The sequence below is a fragment of the Emydura macquarii genome, unplaced genomic scaffold, assembly GCF_026122565.2.
Source record: "Emydura macquarii macquarii isolate MOO-44397 ecotype Brisbane River unplaced genomic scaffold, CSIRO-AGI_Emac_v2 contig_554, whole genome shotgun sequence".
In the NCBI taxonomy this organism is placed as follows: Eukaryota; Metazoa; Chordata; order Testudines; family Chelidae; genus Emydura; species Emydura macquarii.
This window is the reverse complement of record NW_027130691.1, coordinates 3,734,645-3,750,089: the sequence shown is the minus strand read 5'-3', so window position 1 is coordinate 3,750,089 and position 15,445 is coordinate 3,734,645. Positions and strand designations below refer to the sequence as shown.

At 43.6% G+C, this 15,445-nt stretch overlaps 1 protein-coding gene across 2 annotated transcripts in view; it reads right to left on the bottom strand.

Annotated features, from left to right (window-relative positions):
* The window catches only part of CORO1C (coronin 1C), a 75,064-nt gene that overhangs the window by 19,284 nt on the left and 40,335 nt on the right, over window positions 1-15,445 (bottom strand). For both annotated transcript variants that reach the window (XM_067539484.1, XM_067539485.1), the window contains exon 3: window positions 3,614-3,736. In XM_067539484.1, the coding sequence (XP_067395585.1) occupies window positions 3,614-3,736 (123 nt within the window). The remainder of the gene's footprint in view (window positions 1-3,613; window positions 3,737-15,445) is intronic.

The following is a 15,445-nucleotide window of genomic DNA, read 5'->3' as shown; positions in this document are numbered from 1 at the left end:
TATGATAGAGGTCTCTAAAATCATGAATGGTGTGGAAAAAGTTACTAAGGGAAGAGTTAATTACCTTTTCCCTCAATACAAAAGCCAGTACCCTTTTTTTTTTTTTTTTTAAAAAGAACATACAACTAACCTGTGGAACTCATTGCCATGGGATGTTGTGATGGCAAAAGTATAACTGGGCTAAAAAAACTGCATAAGTTCGAGGATAGGTCCATCAATGACAATTAGCCAAGATAGCCAGGGACACAACCCCATACTTGGGGCAACCCTAAATCTCCGACTACCAGACGCCAGGAGTGGAAGACAGGTGGATCACTCCATAACTGCCCTGTTCTGTACACTCCCCCTGAAGATTTGGTACAGGCCACTGTCAGAGACAAGATACTGATAAGTTTCCAGCCTTCATGCAAAGTTAACCATCCCAATGGAGCACAAGTGACACTGATGAAGTGGTGTCCTCCTGAGTCATCAGAATGGGAGTGAAACCCATGGCTGGTAATTGTTGCAGGGAGGAAATGCAGAGGCAAGAATGGAGAGGAGACAGAAAAAATGAAAGCAGGATGGAAAAAGAGGAACATAAAGCAAAAATGGCAGGCCTCCTATAGGTAAGAACGTTTTTCCACCAAGAGACAATGTGACTTTTCATTATTAGGTTACTTACTATCTATAGGCCATGTTCTAGCCTGGATCTTCCTGCAAACATCCCACTGATGTCAGTGGGAGATCTGCTGTGGACTGAAGGTAGCACAAATTCCTGAAATGTGTGCCACAAATTCCTGAAATGTGTGCCCCAAATTCAAAGTCAAAAATTAAAAATAGAATTTTCCAAAAATGAACCCGACATTCCTGCACAAGCCCGCATGGTTCTCTCCATCAGGGCAGCAGCATGTTTATCTTGCTTCATCTTAGTCATTAATGAAGAGTACAAAACTAATTGACAATTTACATGTTTTATTTTAAAATAGGTACATTGAGTTTTTCAAACCAATAAGAGTTTAGGAAGCAGAATTTGAAACCTATGTTGAAGACAAGTGGAGAAAACAGAATGCTAAATTACCAGTGCCAAAATATATCATCAATTAGAGCTGGAAAGAGACTCATTGATCATCTAATTCCTCTCTACCCTTATCCAGTGCAGGCTTCTTCCTACAGTATATTCTCTGTTGCTCTGTCTAATCTAGTTTAAAATGTACTTAGTGGCTTGGGTTCCATCACTTCTCTTGGGAAATAATAAATCAGTTTGTCTAAGTTTACCATGCCAGTCAGATTATTTAACTTGTTTTCATTTCACTGCCTGGCACAATTGAACTGTGTTTTCAAAATGTTAACTAATGTGTTTAAAATTTTCAGCCATGGGCACCAGGTAATGTAGGCGGGAGAAGGCTTAGCCAGGCATGGCCTTGCCCCCTCCTGCTGCCTCTGCAGCAGAAGCTTCCCGGGCGCAGCTGGGGCCGCTGGTGAGCACTGGAGCTGTGCGCAGCCGCCACACCAGAGCCACCACCAGCGGGCGCTGGGATTGCACATGGCCCCAGCTCCAGAGAGGCTGGGGCCGCACGTGGCTCTCTCTCCAGGGTGGCTGGGGCCATGTGCAGTTCAGGCCACCCAGCTGGTGCTGCTGACTGGGACTCTTGGGCAGCTGGGGGTGCCAGGGCGTCCTTACATTAAGCTGTCACTTAGGTAAGCTATAATTGCACTTTGCTGATCTTTCCGCATAAATCAATACCTCTGGACATTCCAACATGCTTCTTGGATGCTGCAACTTGGATTACGGGCTTATTTTTCCTTCTACCAAAGTTCTGGATTTAAGTTTTGCCAATTCTGTTGATGTTTATGTTTCAGATAGTACTTGTTCCGTTTCTGAAATGTGGTTTCTTACAGAACATTCCAACACCATTTCAAACATTTCTAGATCAGTGATGACCTTTACAAAAACATGTTTTTTTGGTATGTGAATACATTACATTTTGTTAACATGCTTAAGTTTCCAAGACACAGAGATCACAAGCAATGTTGCCCTGGAATAAGACCCTATAGGAGGAATCCCACCTCCACCGCAAACAGCTGAACAATAAACAGTATCAAAGCATGGGTATCTTTTGATCTGACTTTACATGAAAAGATTTCAATGTCGTTTTCAGAGTACAGAGTTTCTACGTATGGCCAAAGTAAGATCTTGCAAGTAAGATTTTCATAGTAATTTTATCTTCTAAGGATTTTCCTTTCTTTGTTATGGAGTCAATGCCCATCACCAATCAAGGCCTATTGTATTGTGGTTTGATCCAAGCTAAAAAGGAACCCAAGTGCAAAATTTAGAACCCTGTTAAAGTTTTGACATATTTACACATCCTGTTGATGTGGAAAAAAGCAAGGTGTTCATCGTTAAATCAAGGGCTGCAACAGTCCTAAAATCACCTGGGTATGTCGTCCTTTTCCCCATCCCAACCCTCCTTACTCTTCTTCAATCCCACTAGGGTGTCCAGACTGCAAGTGTGAAAAATTGGGACGGAGTGGGGAGTAATAGGTGCCCATATAAGTCAAAGCCCCAAATATCAGGACTGTCCCTAGAAAAATCAGGACATCTGGTCATCCTAAATCCCACACCCCTCCAGTTAGGAGCTCTGGGGTTAGGAGCCACATCTGCCATCTGCAACGCACTATCAAACAATACATGTCAATGACTAGCTCTGTCATGATCACTTCTTTTTTCCTCCTTACCCCTAAAAGACCCCCCATGTGAGACCATGAAGGAGACGTCCAAAAACAAAACCCATCAGTTAGTGCAACAGTTAGGAAGGATGGAGAAAGGCCAAGGTTATTACGCCAAGGCTGACCCAATATCCAGATGCTGAAAAGAGAAGGTTCCTCTAGGAGTTTTGGTCCTTAATTTTCTTGAACAAAAGCAATGAAAAGTCAGACAGACAACGGTGGAAGTTCAAAATCCTGTAATCCAACTGTGTTTCCAGATAGGGTTAAGTTTTACAGGTTTCTTCCTGACTAATAATTGGGTGACCATCATATGTAAATATATCGTATTGTTATGAATACTGATCATGGTATAAGTTACCTGACCTGCTGCATCCTGCCTCATACTTCCCTTTATAACCCTCAGTGTCCCACTTAACTATGATAAAGTAGTGATATCAGCTCTTTGGTGACTCTTCATCCATCCTGTCGTGCAGTTATGGATGGAGGCTGTTAAACACCTTCCTCTTCAATCCAATTTGTTGAATCGGCTCCGCCAGATACATTAGTGTCATTGCTTAGCCCAGGCCAGATGCTGCAAAGTACAGAGTGACCACAACTATCACCGAAGTCAATGGGAGACGCAGCCTTCAGTAGATTGCAGGGTGGGGCTTCCAGCGGGTGCTGAGAGACAAGCGCTATTACAGGAGACACTTACCTGTCTTTGGAAGTAGAGTGGCACCTGCACAGTCAATTTTTAAACTGAAACAACCTCCCTAATGGAATTATTTCAGAAGTCAATGAAACGTCAGTACCATAAAAGCTCACCCAATACTCTTCCAAAGAAACTTTATTTGAAGATCAAACAGAAGTGAAATTTTCTAAATAGAAACCAGGTCTCAAGCTTTTACATATACTTTTATTAACTTACCATGACAGTGCAGTCCTCAGAACCACTGGCAATGACGTGATCATTATGGGGACTCCAGTCTATGTCAAGCACTGGTCCTGTGTGACCACATACTGTTGGGTATGACTTGTCAATTCTACCTGTCTAAAGGGAGAAAGAGGGACAGTTGTAATGTGCAGATCAAACCAGGCAACACACATGATATTTCACAGGGAAAATGAACATTTCCACACTCTACTCTACACACAACAATTTCATAAGCCTTGATTTTATGTATCAATGACTTATGCAGCAATGCCCCCGTCACATCAACATTCTGACAATTTCTGACTCTGAGACACGTACATACATAGATGTGCAGCAAATACGGGGGCTTTCTTCTCTCAGCAGTGTAATTACTTTGCAAGCCCAGCTCCCACTGGTGTTACTGGGAGATACTTCTGGCAAAGGACATTGGTTGCTCAGATTCTCCTGACTGTAAAGGAATGTGGAGAGGCAGTACCGCCTTAGCTGTGTCCCCCACATAGCAAGTATAAAAGTTATTTTGCCATCCTACATTTTTTGTGGAGACTGGCAACAGCTAAAGATACCTAAGCTAAGAGTTATCTCAAAGGGGTGTTCTGGACACTGGAACTTCATCAGTGCTTGACTGTTGTTGCCTTTTGTGAATATAGGTTTTGTGGAAAGTGCGTGACAGCTGTGCTGAGTAAATCCCTCTACGCCCAGAAGAGAAACAGCAGACGGCAGCCATGAAGGCTTCACAGATATACCAACCGACCCACCGTGATGCACCTTTGCCTTCTACTGGAAGGGGTTGGTCTAGGGTAAGAGGAGTTCAGTCTACACAGCCCACTCAATCCTTGCCCAAACTGCTGATTGACAAGACCATCAATTAGTGCTATGTGTGATGCGGATCTCTCTCCACTAGGAACTCCAGCGGGACCAAGATAGTGATAAGATTCACTATAAAAACAATTTTCACACTTATTTGCGATTGAAAATTCACATTTCTACCAAGAAGTTAGCAAATCTCTAGAGCACTTGCCTAAATCAAGCCAATTGTAAGGACAAATCTTACAAGAAAATTAGCTACTGCCTGGCGTTCATCTGAATTCGAGAAGACAGAATTCTATAATTTATGGTTCTTTCAATTACTCAGGTTGTTCACTGGTACTACAACAAAGGGACCCTGTCAGCTTCAACATCACTCTATTGTCTGATAATCTTTTATTACCTACCACTGGTGCCAACAACATGTGAGCTTGCTGTAAGTGAAAAGTAAAAAAGGAGCGTTTTCTACTGTCAGTCTCACCTTTTTTCCTGTTCTTCTGGGTCTTTCACATAAAAACAAAATAAATCCGTATTTTTTAAAATAGGGTAATGTGACTAAAAACTGTAAAGATTTGCAGGGGGATTTGGGCAGTTGCAGTACCTGAAACGGCCTTCAACTCACTCTTTAAAACTGACTGCATTTCAAGCTGACCATGCATGTCCCCCCTTTTGCAAGGTTGCAGCCTAGAACAATGGGGCCAGGGAAGCTCCTGAGCAGATTCTAGTTTCTTTACATACAAAAAGCTGCAATTTGAATGTCAATTCTACCGTTTGGTGATTTCCTGACCCTGAGGCGTGTGCTGCCTTCACATACTGTTACTAACTCCCATAGAGCTGATTATTCCAATTCAAAATTCTCTACATATAAGGATTTAGAAAGGGGCTGGACATAGATAATGCTTGGTCCTGCCATAAGTGCAGGGGACTGGACTAGATGACCTCATAAGGTTCCTTTCAATTCTACGATTCTATGATTAGCTTTCGAGAACTACTGACATTAAGATGTATTTGTCAAGAATAAAACAAGATGTAGGTCCTAAGGGAGTACGAGGCAACGTAGTTGTAAAAACAAGGTGCAGCCATTTCTTAAAAAGCTAAATTTAAGTTCAACAATGGTGTCCCGTCTCAATGCCTCATTTGTTTCTGAAAAAACTTTTTAAATTAAAATGTTGTAGACTCAACCAATAAAAATAAACCAGAAACTCCATAATATTAAGAGCTAGAATCTACTTACATCTTTTTGCATGCAACAACATACAACGTTTAAAGAAATGAAAACAATGAACTCATGTATGAAGTCACTACATTTTAAACTAAGTCAACTTTAAAAAAATCACACAGTCTAACACATCAATACTGAACACGCTCTAAAACAGTCTCTCTCAACCTTTTTGATAGCAGGGACCGGCTTCCTATACTGTGTCAGGGAGATCTCAGGGACTGGTGCCGGTCCATGGACTGGTCGTTGAGAAACACTGCTCTAAAACACATACCATAAATTAAGTCCAACTAAAGAGCTAAATCAAAAGGACTGGATGGTCATGAAAGATAGTGTCTGCAACATGTAAATAAATAAACGTGACCATTCCTAGGCAAGGTTTAAAGTAATTTTCTTAGTAAAAGAGGAAGCTACATTGATTAGTTCCCAACTGAGAAGAGTGAGCACTTGTCAGTCTAGATTTGGGTTTTGAACAAACATCTATCAAGATTCTTATTGGAGGAAAAACATCAGTTGAAGTAAACTATAAAATGAATTAAACTATAACATTTCTCCTGTCTGTATGATCAAGATAAAGCCTGAACATCAAGTCCAGATGACTGTACTGCATGCTTCTGATGATCTAAAATGAAGCTCATTTTTTAAACTAGCTATCTTGTAATACCATTAGCTCAATAAGCAGTTGTCACTTTCAGAGTACACTAAAAATGACATGATGGGTATCCATGTTTATCGTCTATCAGTGACTCGTGAATCAAATGTGCTCCATTTACAAATGAAGATTTTTCTTTTTCCCCAGCCCTGCAGACAACCTGAACTCTGAGAACCAAAATGGATTCTTTCCTTTTTGGCTACTGATAGCCTCAACAGGACTGGACGCCAAAGTAAGCCACTGATTCCTGCCCAACTCCACTGTCTTCAGATTATTATCTCAGTAACATTGTGCAAACTCATGGTCTTCAGTGAAGATTAACAGATGGAACTGACTGGTTCTGGAACTGGAACCCAGGAAACAATTCTGTTCAGAGTGCACAAGGAGGAAAAGAATCCAGCTTACTCTCTCTTAGCTGCGACAGGGTTAACAGAAATAAATTGTAGCAAAACTCATTCTTGTCACTTAAGTAACTAGATAGAACCCAGAACACAGGGAGGCAGCTGGTCTGGGTAAGTGTGATGGGGTATATATGCCACACATGGGTGACAAAGCAGTTTAAGAGCTACTGTGAGCCAGGCTGACTTCTCCCCTCCAACCCCAATACCATGGCCATACAAGGGGCAGCAGGCTCCAGTCTATCAGCCACTCAGGCTAGCCCCGACTAGCCCCACAGCAAGCTGCTATACCTTTGGTACTTTAACCCTCCAACCCTCCCTGAGGGGAGTGAATCTGGGGCTCCACTGAAAGGATTTGGGGAATGGGAACCAGCAGCTCTCATCCCCTTAAAATAGACAGACTCTGGTGTAATTTAGTAGTGAGAGGACCCCTGTTTATGCAGACTGAGGCGCCCCACTGCCTTTGCAGAGCTCAGCCAGTCAGTAACCCAAGGAATAGGACAATAAGAAAGTTCTATTTTTAGTCCCTTTTCAGAGCAGAACTGTACTTTAAATGCTCAAACTGAGAGGAGAAAACAACAGATATACAGAGAAGAGGTCCGTCAAAAGTCTGCAGAACTGGCTTTGCATGTGTTGCAGGTGAACAGTAACTTCTCTCTATGTTTATATAGCATACCCTTTCCTTCATGGAAGCAGTCAGGGGATGATTACTACTACAGTAGATACACTTAACACCTCAAGCAGGAGAATAAAGATGGCACGGAGGCACTCACACACCTAGAATGGAATTGACATGAGCAAGCACTCAAAGAACTCCCTAGTTCTAATTCCAGTTCTGCTGCTGTGTGGAGTTGGAGAATGTCAATTTCCATTCGTGGTCTCTCAAACTAGACAATAGGATACACACTGTGTGGGGTGAGGATGAATATTTGTACATGCTTTGAAAATGTAAAGCACTATAGAAAAGTGTTAAGGACAAGTGAATTAAATACAGAACACTACATTATGAAACATTCACAAAAATGAAAGAACCAAGATGAAACTAGGGAAAGTCATCTTGGACTTTGATATAAGAAATGCCACTACAATTTAGGGATACCCCATTCAAAGTGTGTGTGTTTTAAAAAAAAAAAAACACTTCAATTAAATGCACCACCACCCTAGAGTTAAGTGGGGTATGAAGTTTGCATCTTCTATGCCAAACTGGTGGGTTTTTATCCTGCCATAATCCTAGAAGGTTTTTTTAAATGTAATCTTTTAATTAGTTAAGGATTTACAGTAAATCTCAAATGTTGATACACAGTTTAATATTAACTCAATACAACTACAAGAAATTAAATCCTTTTCATAATCCATTACCATTTAGGATGAGCAATACATGACAGTAACAGTTTCTGATAGTTCACTGGATGTGGTTTTACATTTAGGACATAATGAAGCCAATCCAGAAAGGCGAATTAAAAAATTAAGATGTTAGCAGGCTGGATGGCGTAGGCTAAGAGGTGCATGCTCAATATTCAAGTCCTTTAGCAGGCAGTAAGTTAACTTTACCAAATAAAGTCATCTAGCTGTTTCATGAATCCCAAAACAAAGTCACTGAAAGAGAAGAGAAAGAAACTTCTGTGATTAAGTCCAGAAGGGATGGATAAGAAGCACCGAAAAATAGTTGCTAAAAGTGACAGTGTTATTAAATCATTTGAATGTTTTTTACAACTGATTCTCTGCCAGGAAAGGGCAGTTGGTCAGAGGAAACAGTTCATGGATTACAGTAAAAATATGCACAGAGAACAGCTGCTTCCTCTGATTCTGTGTTGTGCTTAGTAAGATCACAGCTGAAAACAGGGAAGAGGCATCAGACTGCATAAGTGAAAGCGATTCCACTCTCTGAATGCCGAGGAAGGGGTTTGGAGAAGGAAATCAGATCACAAAGGCTGGGTTTGAAATGCTAATTTATCAGTAACTTTTTTCCTTCAGAGATGAATTGATCGTACTGGGGCGGGACTTTTTTTTTCCTACTCACCCTACAATCAACTCCATTTCACAAACCTAGAATTTGTTGCCGAAGCTTAATGTGAACTGCTGTGGCCACAGAACACCCATCTCTAGCCATGCCAGATGGTCACATATGAGGCTGATAGAATTTTTAAAAAGGCAGCATATAATGCAAGTGCAATGCTCATCCACAACCATGACAAATGGCTATTAGTTATCCAGCAAACCAACCAAGGCATCCATGGCTAATCCTCAAGGCGGAGAGTGTTACTCCCAAAATGTACACAGTGCTGTGTGTCGCAGTGACAACCGAGCTAGCGAAACCTGTAAAACATTCAGAGCTAAATGCTGCAGTTGGATTTTCACTGTATAAATATTCTTTACATCGTCCTGAAATCCATGCATCATGCTCTGCTCCAGCTCGGTTGATCATTAGTTATTTCTAAAGCTCCGTAGGTCTGCATGGTACTTTAGAGACCTAAGACAACAAAGGTCTGTGCTCTGAATTCCATAAATCTAAATTGATATACAGACAAAGGGGGAAAGAAGAAGGGATGCAACAACTGATAGGAATGTTTCTCACAAAACAAACCCACTCTGAACAATCAATCGGAAAGAGATGCAGAGCTTTAAAGTCATGTTATTATTGTGCCCCAGCAGATTTGGTATTATTGCTCACAGTACTTTAGAGAGTCTCAGGAGTGTCATCAGCCTAGCGTAGCTTGCAGCAGTAACAAGGTTTATTTCATGTCTGCTGGGAGATGAGAAATGCAGCAGAGGGGTGACTTCATTGTTTGTGCCATGTGCTCATAGCTGACCAGAGGAGAGAGATAAGGACTGGTTATAATGGACTCTACAACTAAAATAGTTTCCAGGGATGCTTTGCACCAGAAAATGTATGCTAATCCCCAGAATCCTCCACAAAATTAGCTGTAGCAATCAGCAGCATCACACACAGACTTTTTAAACAAAACAAACTGCTATCTCGCATTGCAATGAACTGGGTGTTCAGCATGACTATTCCAGTTCAGCTACCGAATATCTGATTGCTACTCTTGCATTCTGGACAAAAACCCTGCACAGCTTTCTGGAATTAAACCTCTCGGCTGTTTGGTTTTTAAATTTGCACCCTCCCCTATCCCAGTCAAAAAGGGTTTCAATGGAGTTTAGAACACACTCAAGAGGAAGAAGTATTGTCCTGTGATCACAAGAGGGGGGTCAGGAGAGTTGAGCTCTATATCCCATTCTGCTACTGACAATGAGACCTTGAAAATAGTCTGAAGTTATCATCTAGAGGTGGGGCGGGGGAGGGGGGCCGACAAAGACCACTGGCCATTGGCAACATGGCATTGATCTATAAGGGAATGCATCTGAGCTCTAAACTCGGCTGGAGGCACTATAGGAAAAAGCTGCTCAAGCAACCCCCTCCAGGTGACCATTCAGTGGTGTTCACATGCTCCAGTGGGAGTCATATTCAGCCCTACTTGCCTACTAGGCTAAGCTGGACCAACACAGGGCTGTTAAAACAGACAAGGAAGGAGAGGGATGAAGAACAGGGTAAATTTGGACAGATCACAAAAAGATATCAAATTCTAACCATTTCTGTAAAACTAATTGTGTGTCTGGATTTACAGTTTGCTTCTACCAGAAATTTTAAATGGCTGAAGTACTGGACCAGGATTTTCAAGATCTCACCCTCAACTCAGCAGCATTCCCAGCATTGCTATAAATACATATCAGAGGACAGGGCAGAGACCGAGGAATCTGATCTGCAGGTGATAGATACATGGATACTTGCCTAACCTGGAACTGACTCTCAGCAGTGCCAATTAACTATGCTAGTCTCCCTTCATGCCAACGTGCCCACAAAGTGTCAAGAACAGCTCCTTCAGTCTATTTCCATTTGGTCCTCAGGCTTTAAGACTGTGAAGTAATCTAGCACCTGTAGTTGCTTCCAAAGAGATTGCTGCCTGAAAAGTGAGTGTCTTACCAAAGCATTTTAGTTGCCCAAGTTCATCCAATAAGTGAACGAAAAACTCATCTTTAATTCCGATTTCTCTGCACTAAAATACCAATGCTCATAGCTAGACAGAAGTTTTCCCCAAAATTAGGGAAGAGCCCTCCTCCTGGGCGTCAATCTCACATGCCAAATAGATATTGGCATGGATAAAATATAAATAGTGGAAGTGGCAGTGCTGACAGCCCCTCAATAGCAGCACAATTTAAGTCAGTCATAGCCCATTTTAATTCACGGCCTTCCATCAGCACTCCATCTAAACAGCTGGAAGGATTCACTGAATCTCGGTCACAGCAGTAACACTTGATTTCTTCTTTTTGTTTTTTTACTCGTACGCACACACACATGCCCCTACTCACCCCGGAATCGTCTTTTCAGTGTCTCCTGAAGGAATTACACACCATGGCTGAATGATGAGACATAGTAACATGTCACTGACAGAATATGAGCATTTCTCGGGTGTGCAAGCACTTTATACAGTACATGTTGTTTGCAATAGTTTGGTTCAGGGTTTCGGTGGAAATGCTGCCAGTTTAAAGAAACACTAACAAGAAGCCAGACACGCAAAGGGCAAGGCTAACAAAAGGTTTAGCCAAATGGGACTGAGTAAGTCCCCAGTCACATGCACAAGTAACAGCCTCATTCCCCTCTCACAAAGACCATATCTACATGATTTCAGTCGAAAGCAGCTCTCTCAGGAGAGATCAGTTTAAGTAAAGAAGAAGGACTTTTGGCCCAGGGCGCTGTAACTACGGGTGGTAGGGATGCAGCGGCAACACCCTCCGGCTTGAAGTGGTTTCCATTGCACACCAGGCTTACATTTTGGTTCAATGGCTCTCAGCACCCCTACTATAAAAACTGTTCAAATGCCACTGCTTTTGCCAGACCTTTTTTTAAAAAGGCAAGCTGCAAAGATTTTGTCAAGAGGTGCATTGTTTTTTCGATCTCAGATTACTTTGGGGATGTGTGGACTTAACCATTACAGTACACTGGTGTGTTAAACCCAGGTATTTGAAAGTCATTTCCCCTGGTGTATCAGGAAACATAAGAGGTTTTCACTTCTGTCAAGATTAGGCAGGCCTTCCCACACAGCCCATTTTCCTTCCACCACGGATGCAGTGGATCTCTGTGCTGCTCAGCTTCAATGCCCTGTATAAAGCTGAATAAGTATATTGCATTTTACAGAACTAAGGAGGCATAGCCTCTGGCCGAACGTGGTTAAGAGACAAGTCCCGTGTTCAAAGTTCCACATTTCATCCACAGCAGCTGATCATCACACAACGGCGTAAAAAAAATCCACTATAGATGGTGCTGCCTACGAAAGGCAGCCACAAAAAGCACCCAAAAGACGACCCATCCCCCTCGCCAGGTTTCAGAGCCAGGGCAGGAACATCTACACTGTTCTTTTTAGCCCCGAAGCCCAAGTCAGTTGATCTGGAATCTGAGACTCACTGCCGCAGGGTTGCATGTGTTTTTTGGTTTGGGCTGGGTTTTCTTGCCGTATAGATGTACACTTAATGAGTTAGGGTTTTGGTACAGTAATGACTCTGTGATCTTATGCAACGAGCTGTGAAAGCACTCCTAATGAACACCCAGCAAATGGAACAGCAAGTTACCCAGACAAAATCCAAGCACACCTCAGTTCCTTTCACATCAGAGATCTCAACCGGGTGTGAACAGAAGTGTTTCTTCCCCACTTGTCTGCCTTACTACTTCTTATTTCCATTAGTCCTGCCTTGCTATACTGCAGAAGTAGTTGCAAATCTGACCTAACAGTTCATGCCTATGAGCAAGCAGGAGCTGAAGTCACAGTACTGTTGCAGCAGCATACTTGTTTCAGCACCAGGCTTGATTAAACTCAACAGCGAACCCTTGCAGCAGATTAAGGATAAATGTGGATTACCTCCAACTCTCAGTCCCATGGTGCACAGGCCATACATGTACCCTGGATAGAGATATCTGGAGGATGTTGTCTGACAAGATTTCATGGAACAAAGATTAAAATTTGGAGATCAATTCACAGGGATCTTCAGTGACATTCATCCGAGGTGTCCTCTCCTACACACCCAAGGTGATGTGTTGGGAAGAGAGTCAAAGGAAATGAATGTCTAACTCTTAAAAGCAAGGGAGTTCCAAGGTTAAAGGCACTGGGGCTACACCATGCTGTGCTTTGTTCCTGCAGTCTGGATAGTGGGTAAAACCTACAGCACCATGTCTCAGTGCTGTGCGTAGGCAACACAACAACTATGGAACACTGTGTTTGGATCCATAATTTCCTTGCTGCGGTCAGTTTAAAATCTGAGTCTATTATATGCATGTAGCTGTATGCGGTTAAGTCCATTTGATGCTCTTCTTTAAAGACCAAACCACAGTCAAAAATAGACTGTCACTCTCTAGCACTGGAAATGGTGAATTCCCTACATTTGCACGCACAAAAAAAGAACAGGAAATTCAGACAAAGCATTTCAATGGCAAACCAGTAAGGAAAGAATCAGCTGCACAAGTCCTACTACTAACCCAGCATCAGGATTTGTTTTGCTGGTAAGACAGTATGAATGGAGACAATCTGTAGGCCTCCGGCTTCCATACATCTCCACCCACTCACCCAGTAGCTGCCAGAGAGGGCCTCCTCACAATCTTTGCCCTCCCCCCAAAATTGGCAGTATGCACTAAGGGCTGCGTGGCTCAGAGACTGAAGCACTAGCCACTTCACATCCAGCCAGCTGTTCTAAATAAAACTGGAAAGCGTGGTTTGAAATCTCTGACTGTCACTGTGAACTGGGCTGGTAAAGAAACGCAACACCTTTCCTCTCAGGGTCCACACCACAGAGGGGTGACACCAGCACCACCACTCACCCGAAAAGGGCATTTGAGGAACAAACGTGGGGTTTGAAACTGCTCAATGTAATTAGACTGCACAGTGATTTAGTGCGCTCTATAATTCCAAGCAGAGCTTGCTGCAGTTCCAGGCATCAGACACATCCCTTCCTTCCTCAGAAGGGTATGGAGCCAGGGATCCAGCAGGGATGTTTTAACAATATTGATTTCCACTCATTTTTTCCGATCCCTGTCCATATTACATTTCAGCGGGAGCTGCCAAGAGCTCTTCACGTGTGAAGTCTTGCCTACGAACAGCAGAAACTCACAAAAACCAGGGCTGTCAGTAACCCCGCTGGCACAGGATCAAATCCAGGAACCGAAGAGTTAACGAGCCTTTACACTTGTCTCAGAGAGGCTTTTCTCCCTTTACAGTACAGCCCCTATCCCACCATCCTCCAGTCCTAGCCCAAAGTGGCCAATCAAGGCAAAGGGTGGAAATTATTCGGGATGTCTGACAGTCCAAAGAGCTCGGATGACCATATATGGTAAAAACCACGGTCGGAGCCCTGCAGTGCCTGCTGCTGTTAGACATATCAGTGAAACGCAGCAGCGGAGGCAGGGCCAAGGAGAAACACAAAGAATCAGCTGCTCATCACTGGGGTGCGGTGGGGGGAGGGAAGAGGCATTCATCTGCCTGGGCACAGTCAAAATCCGTCAGTAGAATCAAAAATCACTCCTGTGTACATTGCGTGGGTCTCTGGGCCAGGCCGTCGGGCTCATTGTGGCCATGCTTATTTTAAAAATATGGCAAACATTCATTGGGAGAAAAACAACAAGCCGTTTGCTTGCACTTCATATGGGAACAAGACTACACAGGGCCGGGACTGTGCCAGTCTGCGTTGTAATCATTCAGCACCTAGTGCCTCGTGCATCCCCTCGGCTCACCCCTCCCACCGTCCATTTCCCATTTCAAGGTGTCAGTCCGGAGCAGACAGATTTACAAGAACCACGAGGCGGCATCAAAGGGCAGGCGGGTGCTGAGCACACTTCGCTAACAAACAGCAGCGTTTTATTTCACTGCAGCGCCTGGCTTTCATCCCGAAGGGCTTTGCCTTCCACACGCATGCAGACCCAATGAAAGAAAGCTGCCGCTGGGTGGAGGACTGCAACCAACCAGCCAGGGCAAAGCTTGCTGCACCGCTGTGCGGGAGAAGAAATTTTTGAGCAACCCCTTCTCTTACTAGTCCCATGGTACCTTCATACACAGGACCACGGCTTTTAAAGTCCACGTGTGGTACTCAATTGTTCTGCCTCAGAAGGATGAAGGGGTAGGTCTACCCTGCTGAGATTTGAACAGATGGTTTCAGGAAGTCTAAAGGTATTTAAAACCACGAAGTCATCCCCTCATGCTGTAAAAACCAATGCATCCTTCTGAACCGTCTCCCACCTACAGCACAAGACATGCTATCGGTATTGCTGGACCAGCTCAGACCTTCATACTCAGGGGAGAACACGATGGAGCCTCCACAGCCACACGACGAAGGCCGGGATGCAGCTCGAATCTTTGCCTTTGTGTCCCCAGTGTTACACCTTTACTTCCAACCCAAGAGCAATGGGTTTCGCAGGAAAGCTCCTAAGACTTCTCTGCATAAAGATGATTCAAGTGCTGGGTGGGGACTGGCCACCCATGGTGTTAGGGCTCAGCTCCTCTGTCTCCCCCCAGGCAACTCCCACAGAAGGTGCCGAGAACAGGCTTCCCAAGTTGTACAGAAGCCAGTGGGTCATTACTGAAGACTCTATCGGGGGGGGGGGGGGGGGGGAGAGGGAGTGTGTGTGAGCGCGTGGGGGAGTCATGCAGTGGTGGGGATGGGTACTTTGCATGCAGCCATATGAAGGGCTCCCTGAGCAGAGGGCAGGATGTGGA